The sequence below is a fragment of the Trematomus bernacchii genome, unplaced genomic scaffold (genome assembly GCF_902827165.1).
Source record: "Trematomus bernacchii unplaced genomic scaffold, fTreBer1.1, whole genome shotgun sequence".
In the NCBI taxonomy this organism is placed as follows: domain Eukaryota; kingdom Metazoa; phylum Chordata; class Actinopteri; order Perciformes; family Nototheniidae; genus Trematomus; species Trematomus bernacchii.
In genome coordinates this window covers 13,474,969-13,489,161 of record NW_022988043.1, presented here as the reverse complement: position 1 = coordinate 13,489,161, position 14,193 = coordinate 13,474,969, and the positions used below count along the sequence as shown (strand labels likewise).

The following is a 14,193-nucleotide window of genomic DNA, read 5'->3' as shown; positions in this document are numbered from 1 at the left end:
ATGTCAATATCTACCTACCAATCAGGTTTGTGGAGAGGAAGTGCATCAAATAACACAGACATAATACTGCTGGAGGCTATATGCATATAGGCCCATACTTTCATATAGGCCCATATATGCATAGGCTATAGGCCCATATATGCATATAGGCCCATACTTTCTTATCTGCTTTCGATTTTTTGTACTTAATGATATATTTTCCTCAAAACTTTAGGATGATAGGGGTAGCCTATGATTAGTTTGCTCCTTTTGCTAAACCTTATTTTGTTCTTCTGCAAATAGTGAAAAAAAACTGAACTTCAGTCTGGTTTTTAAGAATGCAAACTGATATGAATGAGAAGTACAGCACACACACTCACAAATACACGTATAAACAGTATATACATTAGGGGTTTTGGTGATATATCGGTACTTTAACCCTCCTGTTATATTCGTTTTTTGTAACAGCAATAATATTCGTGGGTCAATTTGACCCAGTGCATGTTTAATTATCCAAAAATGGTCAGAAGCCCCAAAATCCAGATTTTTTTTTTTTTCATAGTTTGTACCTTTTATTACTATCAATGAAATCAATATTTAGTGCAATTGTGTTATTCACCTCTCACAGATCATGGTTCCATTAGAATAAGTCACTCGTTTTTCACAAAAACATATACATTCAAACACATTTTTCTATTTTCTTTTTTACATTGGAAAAACCTTGATATAAAATACATTAGTTTTGCATAACATAACATTTTTTAAATTACTTTTAAAATGTTCCAACTTTTTTTCCAATTGGTTGATGTTGATAAATAGAGACGAGACACCTCTTCTGTTCAGGGTCAAATTGACCCGTTCACTTAGAATCAAGCCAAATGAGTCATAAGGATTTGTTGTGTGTGTGTGTGTGTGTGTGTGTGTGTGTGTGTGTGTGTGTGTGTGTGTGTGTGTGTGTGTGTGTGTGTCCTTTTAGCCTCCACCTGCACTGCCGGGTCAGATTGACCCAAATACCATCTCTGTGATATAGACATGTAGGGGGGGGTTCCAAATGCATGACATGAACCATTTTAATTGTACTTGTTTATTGCACTAATTAAGGTAAGGAGAAGAAGTTTCATACAAAAAAAATACTTGAAAGTATTTTTCGTAGATTTTCAAACTTTCAAACGGGTCAATTTGACCCTGAATGTAACAGGAGGGTTAAGAAGCCCTCAGATGCTGTTTCTTGCAGATGACAGGTTAAAGGTATTATGTAAAATATTCACATATAATGTTGTGTAAATCCTTACATTCAAATATGTGTGATTTATTGCCAAAAAAGACACTACACACAATAAACAAAGTGTTTTGGACTGAAAGCATTGTTTTCTATATGTATATTATAAACATATACATATGATTACATTCATACGTTTATGTATGTGTTAATATGTGCCTGCTAAATAAATACATTTAGCAGAGCAGTGGTTTATATCCCTCCAATATGCACTGTACAAATTAAAGTAATGATTAATTTCTTCAAAGTACAATTTGAAACAAGTTTGGTCAATTTGTTCCCTCTTTATTGACAATCGTGGAACATCTGCCACAAAATAAACATTTTAATATTTGTCAAACTGTACATGGAGAAGCACATATAAAAATATATGCTTTAAAATTGCACTTGTGTTGGGAAAAATTAATCAACTTGATATTCTTATCTTAAATCAAATATTTCATCCAGTTTTTAGGGGGAATGTATACAGCTTTGCTAGATTGGAATTATCTCACAACATGAGAACGAAATTGGCGATTAATGCTGTAAAATCTTTGAGTAGTAAGCTTTATGAATCATCGCTTCAAACATAGAAAAACATTCTGGTAAGCTTATGTCCAAGTGAGTTTCATCTCTCAGGCCACAGTGGAAGAACAAAAGTTCCTTCAAAAACTGTAAAAAATTATGAATGACACCATCCAGTGTTTTCCGTACAAGTTATCTGTATATGCCAACGGGAAATGGCAAGATTTGGCTCTGATTTGGATGATTTATTTACAAAAGGTGCACAGCTGCTTTGAGACCGTATGCACATTTAACAGCTTAAATAACAACTGAAGCTTATTTAAACATAGCAGCAAAAACACTTTTCTATTAAAAACACAATCAGATTTAAGATTTTTCCCCTTATATTAAAAATCTCTTTTGAAGGTTTAACATTCAGTTGAAAAGAGATTGATATACTTCTCAACATGACCTCTGTGCACAGTAGAACATTCATAAACATGCCTGAAGTTTCTCAGAACACCTATCCTCAGCATTATCTGTGCAATTACAGTCTACTACTTTTCCGTGGCCACTCCATACAATTCGTTAATTTTCTCCTGGTACATTTTCACAACAATGGGCCTCCTCAGTTTCATGGTGGGTCCTGCACAGACAAAAATTAGAAAAGAAAGGCAGGTTAATTCTGTTCTGCTCTTAAATCTCAAGGTAGAGGCACAAACATTTGATCCACTGCAGATTTGAAATGATTTGAAATGTTTTTGGGTGAGACATTTAATCACTGTCGAACAACCTTTCGTGGAATGTTGTCTGGCAGACAACACAGTCACAGTACATTCTATTACGACTTGACCTCGATTCCAAGCTGATTAAACCTGGTTGTCGCTGAAGTGAATACTTCCTTGATGACAGTGTTGTTTGTACCTTTGCCCCAGTTTTAATAAAGTAACTCACCCAGTTCTCCTCCACCGATGGAGAAGTCTTGCTCCAGGATGACAAACTTCTGGATCTTCTGGGCGTTGGACGTTGCTCTGGCGTTGACACGCTCTATGCCCTCCTGAATGGCTGTGTAGATAGCTGGCTCCTTATTGGCTATGATCCCTGACACCGTGGTCGCTGTGACGTCGTGCTGCTGGCAGAAACTCAAGGCCTCGGGGGTCAGTGCGTCTGTGGGATCGCCGTTGTCGTCCATCACACACTGTGGAAAAAGAGAGGGGTCATTATTGTGTTTGTTTTATTTATTCAGTAGCTGTGACCCTGTGCAGGAGTGGAGGCCTGGTTACTTTGAGTGTGATCATGATGGAGAGGAACTTCAGCCTGTCTCCGATCAGCATGGCGTTGCTAATGATGGCCACCTCGGACTTCACTGCGTCCTCGATGAGCACGGGAGGGATGTTCTCTCCTCCGGCGGTGATGATCAGCTCTGGGAACGCAACATTGTTGTTTAACCATTCAGTTACCAACAAGTTCTTTTGATTGCTTTTAACTTGTATTGAATCACATTTATAATGTTTTTTTGTCTTTGCAAACACAGCTTACCCTTGATCCTTCCTGTGATGAAGAGGAAGTCATTCTTGTCGTGTCTTCCCAGATCTCCAGAGTGCAGCCAGCCGTCCTGGTCGAGGGCCTCTGTTGTTTTGTCCGGCATGTTCAGGTAGCCCATGAACACGTGGCGACCCCAGAAACATATCTCTCCACTCCCGTCCTGATCAGGGTTCTCCAGCTTTGTCTTGGCGCCTGGCATCACCTTTCCACAGCTGGAGAGTCAAAAAATAAATAAACAAGAAGCTCATTTTGACCTACCGTGACCAAATGTTGCACTACAACTGCACCCCTACTTTAACTTTTAAGTACATATAAATAATACATTACATTACATGTTACTTGTTAGATGCTTTTATCCAAAGCGACTTACATACTCAATACTGTGGGCAATCCCCACAGGAGCAATTTGGGGTGAAGTGTCTCGCCCAGGGACACAACGACATGCTGACTGCAGTAGGGTTTGAACCTGTGCTCCCCTGATCCCAACAAGGCATTATCCACTGCGCCACAGCCGCCCCCATTACAATGTACATAATTGATAGAACATTGTTCAGGTCCAAATAAAAAAAAACATGCTCCTTAGTGAATATTTAAACCTGTGGTTCGCAACCTTATTTGGCTTGTGACCTCTTAATTAATTTCTGATTATAACTGCTTATAATAAACATATTGCAAATACTGTACGAAGGTAGTAGTGAGGAAACATTAATAAACAACACATCTTTAATCCCATCTCATCGGACCCTCGGTCAGGACGTCTTCAACTGACTTGAGCACATAATATTAATTATGCTACTACATGGTTAGGTTTAGAACAAGATCATGGTATCTTACACAGGTATGTTACGTAACTTTAAGTGGCAATAGATAACATTTTAGCTCTCCCTTGTGATTATGAAGTAAATGTTAATTGCACAAATAAATGGCTCTAAATAAATGACACTATCTGCATTTAGATTAGATCCCTTTAAGCTTTGCTTTCACTATGCAGACGGTCCGTCTCTGGGTCATGATTTCACTTTCACAATTAAAGCCCAAAACATATACACTGCATCACCGCTTATCAACAGGAGCAATGTTGTCATGGGGACGAAGGAGGCAAAGCAAGCTCCAACCAACACTGCTTAAGGTAACATCACTTGGAAACAGAGGTGAGTGAATCTCACAAAGTCTTGTAATATTCTCACATTCATATCAGCATCACATTTTATATACTAGAGTTGTTGGATAATGCTTTGCTGCTGACCTTGCGATGCAGTAGCTGCTGTTGGAAGAGATGGTATGTGGGCCGGAGCTTTCACTCATGCCGTATAACTCCAACAGCGGCATGTTCAGGCTCATGAAGTACTCCAGAGTGTCTTTGTTGACGGGGGCAGCGCCCGTGAAGCAGAGCTTGCAGCGGTCTAAACCCAGCGCTTCACGGACCCTCTTAAAGACCAGATTATTAGCCAGCATGAAGCCCCACGGCACCTGATTCTCCCTATAAGCCAAAGACAAAGTCACATGTACATGTGTTACATATTTCAAGTCATGAATTGTTAGTAATTAAGAACTGGGCCCATAAAAAAATAGGTAGCAATGTTGAGCTGAAATTGACCCATAACGAAATAACTACAGGATGGATTGCTATGACATTTGCTATAAACAATTTCCCCCTCAGGATGTTTTGTAGCCACTGTGGGTATCTCCACTTAATAAGGTGTAATCATAAGCTCAACATTTCAAACCACAATCATGCAGAGCTAATGTCAGCCTCAGCTGCATCAGCTGTTCAGCGTGACCGGTGCTAATTGGCCATTTTATAATGCAAACATGAGGCTGGACTTCCTATTATTTTGCAACCCTAAAAGTCCGAACTGAAAGCCAATTTTCCTGATAATAAAATCAATGACTGCTCTGAAAATACAAACTCTCATTACAACAAAAAGATACACGTGGCTAATTATTATGCAGAAGGACATCATTGGACCATCCCAGTTATTATAGGCTATATTTATTTCCTAATATTGTGAAGGCATGCTCTGCCAAACTCTTCCTCTGATTAGCTATTGTAACTATGCCTCACTCCTAATACCTAAACAAAAGAATACAAATATTGCAGCTGCAAAGGTCCGATGACATCATTTTGCATGATCATTAGCCATGTGCTGCTGTTTGGTGCTAGTGTGTATTTTCTAAGCTATGGGCCATCAGAATAAAAACGATTTGTTACATGAAAAATGGGCTTTCGATCCAATTGGAAATCTTTCAGATCATTTGGATTTCCGAAAAATGACATGGCACCAATAGAGTGGCGAAGTCCCTCCCCTTCCGGTGGACCTCCATGGGACCTTATTTCGGAAAAATTATGTATTGAAGTCAATGGAGAGAGAAAGATTATCTTTCGATCCCGTTTGAATTGTGCCACGAATTACACATATGATGTTTGTCAATTTAAAAGATAATTTTGCAAGTAAAAAAAAAAAAAAAAGTCGTAAAACTGTGAAGTAACACATTTGTTTGTGTGAAACGCTCAATGAACTACATCTCTGGTCAACAACACACGTCACCAAGATGGCCGTCACTACTGTCTTGTCAACACAACCAGAGCCGTATAATATAATATATGGCGCTGAACACAACGATTGACTATCCTCACTATCACCACAATGAAACACGTCCTGAAGAAAGTCATGCAAAGCTGCCTGCCTGCCTTCCTTTGATTCTCTCTGAACTGCCTGGTTGTTTTAATGTTTAATGTCAACCATTTGTGCAGATAGCATGAAGTAGAGAAGATCGCCGATGCTAGCGTTAGCATTTCTCCCCCGGGCTTAAATTGTGTATTATAGAATGATCACACCGGTGACAGTACTATTCAAAGGGTTCACGAAATATGACTACTACTCTTACTGTTTAACATTTTGGGTTACTTAATGTTACTTCATGTTAAGGCTAATAAAAATGACAAGGCTGTAATGCTAACTAACGTGCTAGCTACTAGCTAGCTTGATCCAGACACTCCTGGTCCTTTCATCAGACGGGAAGCGAAAGAACGAGCAAGACCCATTGCTGGTATGATAACAACCTGGTACTAAGCACACAGGCATCTTGTTAAAGTTATCTTATCTTAGCCAGCGCCATATAGATAACAATCTTTGCTCGTTCTTACCCGTTCATGACACTGTAGTTGTACTGCAGGCCTATGGACTTGGCCCAGCCTGCCACTGCGCTCCTCATTGGGGATGCCTTGGCACCGACAGCTTTCATCTTCTCCTGCATCTTCTCCCACACACGAGGAACCCCCAGGAAACAAGTGGGACGAGCCTCCTTCAGTGTGTTTACTATGGAGCCCTGGGAAAAAGGAATGGAGATTATAGTCAAGATAGAAAACCTTCGTTATAACCCCATGTTTTATACAGCTGTAGGTTTCCATACCTTGAGAGCATCTGGATCTGCGAAGTATGTTGTCATGGCAAAACAAACACACATCCACATGTCAATTAGCTGGGCTGCCACATGGCTGAGCGGCAGGTAGCTGACCACCACCTCCTCACCGTACTTAAGACCGGCCATCGGAGCTACCGTACGGACTGTCCATGTCAGCTGCAGATTAAAGAGAAAGGTAGGAGTCATCAGAGAGTCAGATTCATCAGAGTCATTTTTCTTTAATTTTCACAAAGCAAACACATTGATGTTTAGAGAGGGGCCACAATTTCTTGTTTGATGCCCTTTTGATGTTTACATTATCAGGAGCTGCTCTAAATTTCGCAGTAAAAAGGTTGGAATCAATTACTGAATCTATTTATATTATATTTGAAAACCCTCCTGAATACCCTATTGAGGCCGACTGTCTGATGGTATTTGGATGTTTTAGCATTAAATGTTAAAATGTAGCAGTTTCAGGAGTTCCACATGGCTCCGTATTGGGTATTTACAAGAAGAACCACTTAACTAGATTCTGTTAAAACGATCATGTATCTTCAAAAATTAAAAACAGGTTTGGGAAAATGTTATTCTTCTTAATCTGAAAGATACATCAAGGCCTGCAGTATTCTTTTCAAATGTCTTTCTCTTCCTGACCCAGTAAACATGTTCACACCACGGTGTCCTCTTGGCTTTGGGAGATGGTAATGGTCAGTTTTTCACATTTTACAAAACGAAACACTTAATTAGACAGACATCTAATCTACAATAAAAGTTAAGAAAAATAAAGTAATTGTCTATAACTCACATTGTCATGGCTCAACATGACTCCTTTAGGGTTGCCAGTTGTTCCCGAGGTAAAGATGAGGGTGCAGCACTCATTGGCCCGAAGACTGTCAATCACAGCATCCAGCTGCTCGTCAGGCACGTCTTCTCCCTGCTTCATGAACTCTGCCCACTACACATATAGAGAGATCATGGTGAAAAATGTGTCCAAACCCAGACTAAAATGTAACTGATACTGTGCAGTTTAATACATTTAAGTGAATTATTAAAACATACATTTTAATGATCCTAATTTAGCTTTAAAAATGTAAATGGTGCTACTGTAGGCATCACATACCGTTTACTATCAGATCATTTGTTTTACTTTGTCAATATGTTTGGTGAGGGAACATACTGTATACAGGAAGGGTGCTTTCTGCTTCAGCTCGCCTTTATACTGGACAATTGCTTTCAGATGAGGTAGTTGATCTTTAACCTGTTGAGAAAGATAAATTACACAAAGTCATGTGAGGACAGATTTCTTTCTATCTTCCAAAAGCGAAACATTTTCAAAGGTCCTGACCTGCAGAATTTTTTCAAGCTGTTTCTGGTTTTCCACAACCAGGATATTAGCCTCACAGCTTTCAGCAACATACTGACAAGCTTCAGGTGAGTTGGTGGTGTAAATCCCAGTTGCCAGACCCCTGTGGCACAAATCAGAGAAAGGAGAGTATTAATCTCTGTTGAAGGCACACATATGCATTATTCACTGTGGAGTTTGCCATTTTTAAACGTAGCTTAACAAGAAAGCCTAGTAAAATAAAAAAAATAGTTTTTCAAGGTTGTGTTTGCCAAAATAGGCAGTTTCAGTTAACATTTATACAAGAGTAATTGAAACTTGAAGAATTCTAAAGTTTGTAATAACTACAGATCCAGTCAAAAGCCTGTGATTCGTGAGTTAACTACACAAGTTCAATGTTACTCAACAGCTGGATACAAGATTAACATCAGTACTTGGTTTCCTTAGACTTTAAACTGTTTTGTTCTAAACAGGAGTCGGGAGAGACAAAGAGATGGACTTTGAGATAAGCATGCACAGAGCAAAATGTGCAGTGTCAGGTGACGCAATGCTGAAGCATCTCTCCAAGTCCACATGGGAATGTATCTACCTTAGTTCTTTAAATGAGATCTTACCCGGCAAAAATGCAGCCGACGTCTGAGATGAACCATTCAGCTGAGTTGAATCCCAGGATCCCCACACCATGGTAACGCTCCAGCCCCAACTTAAAGAAGAAACATTGTTTTTTTAGGAGCATGTTTCTTTAATGACGCAGCAGCACTGTGCCTCTATTACTCTTGACCTACATCTAATTTAAAAAGCGACTCTACCTTATGCATACCTGCCAACCCTACCGATTTGGGCGGTAGTCTACCGCTTTTGACATGTTTCTACCGATTTAGCTGAATTTCCCTACCGATTTTCAATCTTCCCAAACTATAACAAATAAAAATGACACTCCATAGACACTGGACTCGACTTTTGGCGGACACCGTTTGCAGCGTGTCTGTGATCCCATCATACAAACAGTCCTCTGTGTTTCAGTCGATCGCGAGATGTGTCTAAAAATAGAACGACAATATTCTGTTTTATCGTTAATGTCCTATAACATAATCTTCCTGTGCCAGAATAATGCACTTGAACGCATCAAAGCTTTGTGATTTATCGGGGCGTGGCTGGTAGGCAGTGGGCACTAGTTTGCTGTGCAGTCCGCACACACAAGACCACAATTATGGCAGAAGCAAAATAGCCCAAAATATATAATTTTCACTCCGAGTGGGGAGGATGATTATTTTTGTATCTATTCCAATTCAAAGTCCATCTGTCTCATCTGCAATGCGAGCGTGGCTTTATCGAAGAAGGGTAATTTAGGAGCGGCATTTCAAAACTGCACAAACGCTACGAGACGGTGTCAGTACCATATGTGTTCGCCCTACCATATGTGTTCGGGGTCCGTCGCTTACCAATGACGTCACCCATTGTGATTGGCTGTACGGAATCGTAGTAATCAGCAGCGAACCGCTTCAACACGTGTATTTCAGTGTATTCACGGCATTCATTTTGTTATTCTACAGTATTGTTGTTTTATAGTTATTTGTTAATGTAACCCAATTTGTGTTCTTTGAAATTGAAAAGGATATCGCATTGTGTTTGTTACATTCATTGCAGTTGTATAGGCTATGTGTTAAGTGTAATTTGGCATGTCCTATTTATGGACATGCTTTTATTTTGAAGGAGAGTTAGCGCAGTTGACAGGAAGTTGTTGACAGAGATTAACGGAGAAAAGTAATATCTACATATAAAGACGGAGAAAGTAAACGATAACGTTTATGGTTAAGTGTTAGCACCCCCCGAAGAGGCACAAGCTCTTACGTTGATATTGGAGATTTCAATAAATTCAATTTGAAAAAAAAACGGGGAAAAAAACCAAAAACGAATATCTGAATAACGAAATTGAAACCCGAATAGTACTCCAACGAACGAATATTCGGATATTTTGGTACAGTAGGGCTGTACCCGAATAATATAATAAAGTTATAGTAAATAATAACAAATTCCAGTGTTAGAATTCCATAATTCCATATTCATAAATAAAATGATATGCAAATAACATTTTCTTGGCTGTGGACTTGTACTCTACATAATTATGTTGAGCTCATGGTAATCTAATTCAATAAACAATAACTGCAATGAACAGATAGCATTTTCTGACTCGTAAAATGATTGGATATGGTGTAATTTGGCAAATGATTCTGTGTTGAAAAATGTATATCTTTAAAAACTGCGTTGGTGTATTAGGGCGGGCCATACTAATTTTTCTTGTAAATCGATCGAGAGGGGTGTTCAAATAACGTATTTTGGTGTGTAGAACACAAATCTATTTAGATGCTTTTATTTTGAAGTTGTTGCTATGGAAACAACATGACGGAGAAAAAAGTAATATCTTCTACATATAATAACGGACAAAGTAAAGAATGAAGTGTATGTTTAAATGTTAGCACCCCCCGAAGAGGCTCAAGCTCTTACGTTGAGTCTGGAGTTTCAATACATTCGGAATTTGACCGTGTAAAATGTCCTCTTGGGTTACCGTACAGCCAATGCGTGACGTCATTGGTAAGCGTAACGGACCCCGAACACATCTGGTAGGCCGAACACATATGGTACCTACAACGGAATTCCCTCCTAATTCTGTCCTACGCTCCCAAAAGGTGAGGGACCTGAAAGGACAGCTAAATGCACAGCAGTCAATTTTCACCAGGCCCAACAACAAGAGCAAGGCTGCTACCATAGCATCTTATCGTGTCAGTCACGTTCTTGCAAAACACATGAAGTCTTTCAAAGACGGCGAAGTTGTGAAAGAAGCATTCCTGGAGGCTGCCGACGCGCTTTTTGGGGACAGTAAAAATAACAGTATAGCATTTCAACAGGTTTTTGATATAATAAAAACTCAAGTTAGATACCGTTATTAATCAGCTGTAAGTTTTAGTTTGTTTGAACTTATTCATTATAATTATTGTACAAAATGGTATAAGAATGCAAACTTTAAGATCTGTTCTGTTTAAATTGATTATAGTCTATTATCAATTCAGGTTAAGAAACTAGTGTTGCTTGCATCCTATTTTAAAGGCATTTATTTTTATACTACTAAAATGCAAAAAAAAGAAAAGGGTTTGATTCTATTAATTTTGTTTTTTTTATTGCACTCTGGCAGCAGATTCCTGTGTAGCTTCAGATCTGAGTTGTCTTATTAGTAAAACTAATTTATACTTTTGTAGCAACACTATTTTTATATAATGACAAAGAAAGGGTTCAGTCTTTTCTTTTTTTCCTGTGTCATATGTGGCAGCACTGTTCAATGTTTCTTGAAAACATTACCCACTGTAGTTTGTGACGTGTGAATAAACTCCCAACTCTGTATCAACAACACTGTTGTGTAACTTCAGTTAAATACTTGTGTGTGTGTAGATTAGAAAGAGGTAAGATAAAGGATCTGCAGTATTTTATGAAGTATTAATCGTACAAAGTCAGTTTTATACAAGTAGAAGTGTGTATTTACCTGGTAGTCGGCTGTCAGTAATGGCTGCGCCTCTCTATTTGGACTGTAGATCTCGGCAGACTGGCCACTTTAAAAGTAGCTCTCGGTTCAAAAAAGGTTGGGCACCCCTGATCTACACTGTCAAGGTTCAAGGTTCTTTATTGTCAAACTAACATAGCTACAGAGTAATTATGTCGTTGAAAATCTTATGTCACTAGCAGCCGGCTAGACTGCAGACTGCCGAGGTGGGCCGGTCGAGAGACCCGGGCTGATTTGTAGTCCCAGTCCGCCGCTGCCCACGGGTAAATGTCTTCCCAGTCTTTGTTGTATGTGCATCTTATTCTTTTCTTAGCTGTAGTTTCAGTTTCCTCCATTTTCCATAACCTGCTGCGTCGCCTGCGTTATTGACTTTCATTGTTGTTGTTTGGCAGGGCCGCGGCGGTGTGTGTGTGAGTGAGTTACTCTCATTGGTTAACACTTGACCAGCACCCGCCGTGTCTTACAGTTTGATTGACAGCAAACACAGCTCCGTGATGATAGCCTTCCCTGCTTTCTCAACAGCCATTGGATAAATCTGATTTTAGAAAAGCGTTTTAGCCAATCAAAATGAAATATGCGGGACATCGTCTCAATTTGCGGGATGCACCAAAAGTCGTGAAAATGCTGTGCAGTCCCGCGCAAAGCGGGACATCTGGTCACCCTATATGTCACAGGCTTCTCCAACAATGCAACTGAAAGAGGACCAGAAACACATTAAAAATATAATAAAATGTGGAGACTTTGGGATATTTATCTCCCATTCTTTTACTTTTCGGGCATTTTACAGACCAAACATGTCGTTGATGTCACTGTTTACCAAACTACCACTTTTTCTGAAAAATGCATAAAATGATGCAATATATGTTAAATACATGGTTTATACATGTAATTACTGGGGTTCCATTTCTTCTGATTACCTAATTTGGGCGTGCAGATTTGCCGCGAGCAAACCTACCTCTTTTGGATTTGGAAAGGTTGGCATGTATGCCTTATGGGACACAAACATGTCCGTGAAACAAGAGATGTAACACAAGCTGTTAATTTCACACGCCCCAGTGTTATTTTTCAGCAGCCTGTTCTCACACAACGCAACATGCAGTGAGAGAGTGGGGAAACTCTGGGGTACTGTTTACAACGCAGGTAAAAACTTCATGTGCGCCACACAAATCCCCCTATTTAAACAATGACTTGTAGTAGTTTAGTTAATAAATGTAGGACATACACAGGCCTAAGAGACACAAAAAATGTTCTGAAGGAGAGTGACAACATTCCAAAAGAATATGCCACTGCGCAAGTATTATTGATGTTTATTTTTTTTGAATGTATGCATATCATTTCAAGTTGCAGTCAAACAAACCTTGAGGAAGCTTTTAGCTGCTGCACGGCACTGCTCGTAGTATTGCCTCCACGTCAGGGTCACCCACTGGCCCTCTGTTTTGGAAACCAAGGCGGGACGATCCCCGTAATTTTCCACCGTCTCCATGAAGAGCTGATGGACGGTAATGGGGGTTTCTGAGGCCGGGCCCGAGCCCTCCATCCTCAGCCGCACCGCCTGGTCTCTGCTGGTGCTCCAGAGCTGGTCTGCTGGGGCCAGAGCGGTCTGTGCTTTGGCCGTCGACAGAGGAACTGCCCTGGGCTCTTCTGTATTGGGACAACATGGGCAGCCGTGTTTACCCGCCATTTGTTAATGGTTAAATACAAAAGACACCACACCGAGACACAGCCAGCTTCAGAGGAGTCAGGTGAGTGAGAGGACTCAGACAGAGCAGCCGCGGCGCCAGGATTTCAATTGTGGGTGGGCCAATGTAATTTCGGCTGGGCCGGTTCAAATGTTTTCTGTCTGACTTTTTTTGTAAAGCACTTTGAATTGCCTTGTGTTGAAAGGTGCTATATAAATAAACTTGCCTTGCCTTGCCGTGCCTTGAGGGTACTTTATGAGCTTTGGCTTTCAACTAAAGACACAGCCACGCAAAAATGCCAATGGTGGCACGCGTGCCAGGGGTTGCCGACCCCTGCTATATGCATATAGGCCCATACTTTCTTATCTGCTTTCGAATTTTTGTACTTAATGATGTATTTTCCTCAAAACTTTAGGATGATAGGGGTATGATTAGTTTGCTCCCTTTGCTAAACCTTATTTTGTTCTTCTGCAAATAGTGAAAAAAACAGAACTTCAGTCTGGTTCTAAAAATATTTGACATTTTCTTAAAGGTCACACATTTAAAGATCTGTCTGCATTTCTGGCAGAGGTGGGAGGCGTACTCAGATGCTTAAATAAATATATAAATATATAAATATACCAGAGTGTAGAAATACTCTGTTATAAGTAAAAGTCCTGCATTCAAAATGTTACTGTTAAGTAAAAGTACAAAAGTATTATGATCAAAATAAACGTTTAGTTACTTTAGTACTTAATATGCAAATTGGTCAATTTCATATATAAATAAATATGACATGTTTTGATTATAATAATTGATGCATTAAAGTATTATCAACGCTGGTAAAGGTGCAGCTAGTTTTAATTACTTTGTATGCTGCAGGGTAGCTTGTTAATTAAATTGAGCAGAAGTATCATTAAATGGAAATTCTCAAGTAAAGTACAAGTCT

The 14,193-nt window shown here is 39.6% G+C and overlaps 1 protein-coding gene across 2 annotated transcripts; it reads right to left on the bottom strand.

Moving 5' to 3' along the window:
- Positions 1 to 1,506: 1,506 nt before the first annotated feature.
- Positions 1,507 to 13,366, bottom strand: LOC117473086 (long-chain-fatty-acid--CoA ligase ACSBG2-like). 2 transcript variants are annotated; one of them, XM_034118566.1, is made up of 12 exons: positions 12,944 to 13,366; positions 8,648 to 8,736; positions 8,037 to 8,157; positions 7,869 to 7,949; positions 7,497 to 7,646; positions 6,701 to 6,868; positions 6,435 to 6,616; positions 4,533 to 4,766; positions 3,281 to 3,498; positions 3,025 to 3,164; positions 2,696 to 2,939; positions 1,507 to 2,387 (listed from the first exon to the last, which is right to left on the bottom strand). In XM_034118566.1, exons 1-12 carry the CDS (start codon positions 13,265 to 13,267, stop codon positions 2,299 to 2,301), a joined length of 2,040 nt encoding a protein of 679 aa, XP_033974457.1. In that variant the 5' UTR covers positions 13,268 to 13,366; the 3' UTR covers positions 1,507 to 2,298. The 2 variants fall into 2 exon arrangements, with proteins under 2 accessions (XP_033974457.1, XP_033974458.1); XM_034118567.1 differs by lacking the exon at positions 12,944 to 13,366 and adding an exon at positions 8,843 to 8,983.
- Positions 13,367 to 14,193: the final 827 nt, after the last annotated feature.

Excerpts from the sequence above, each read along its gene's own strand:
- LOC117473086 (XM_034118566.1), bottom strand. The coding sequence starts at position 13,267 with ATGGCGGGTAAACACGGCTGCCCATGTTGTCCCAATACAGAAGAGCCC. Across the intron at positions 7,950-8,036 it reads AGCTTGAAAAAATTCTGCAG|GTTAAAGATCAACTACCTCA; the intron begins GTCAGGACCTTT and ends CTTTCTCAACAG. Across the intron at positions 6,617-6,700 it reads CAGATCCAGATGCTCTCAAG|GGCTCCATAGTAAACACACT; the intron begins GTATGGAAACCT and ends CCTTTTTCCCAG.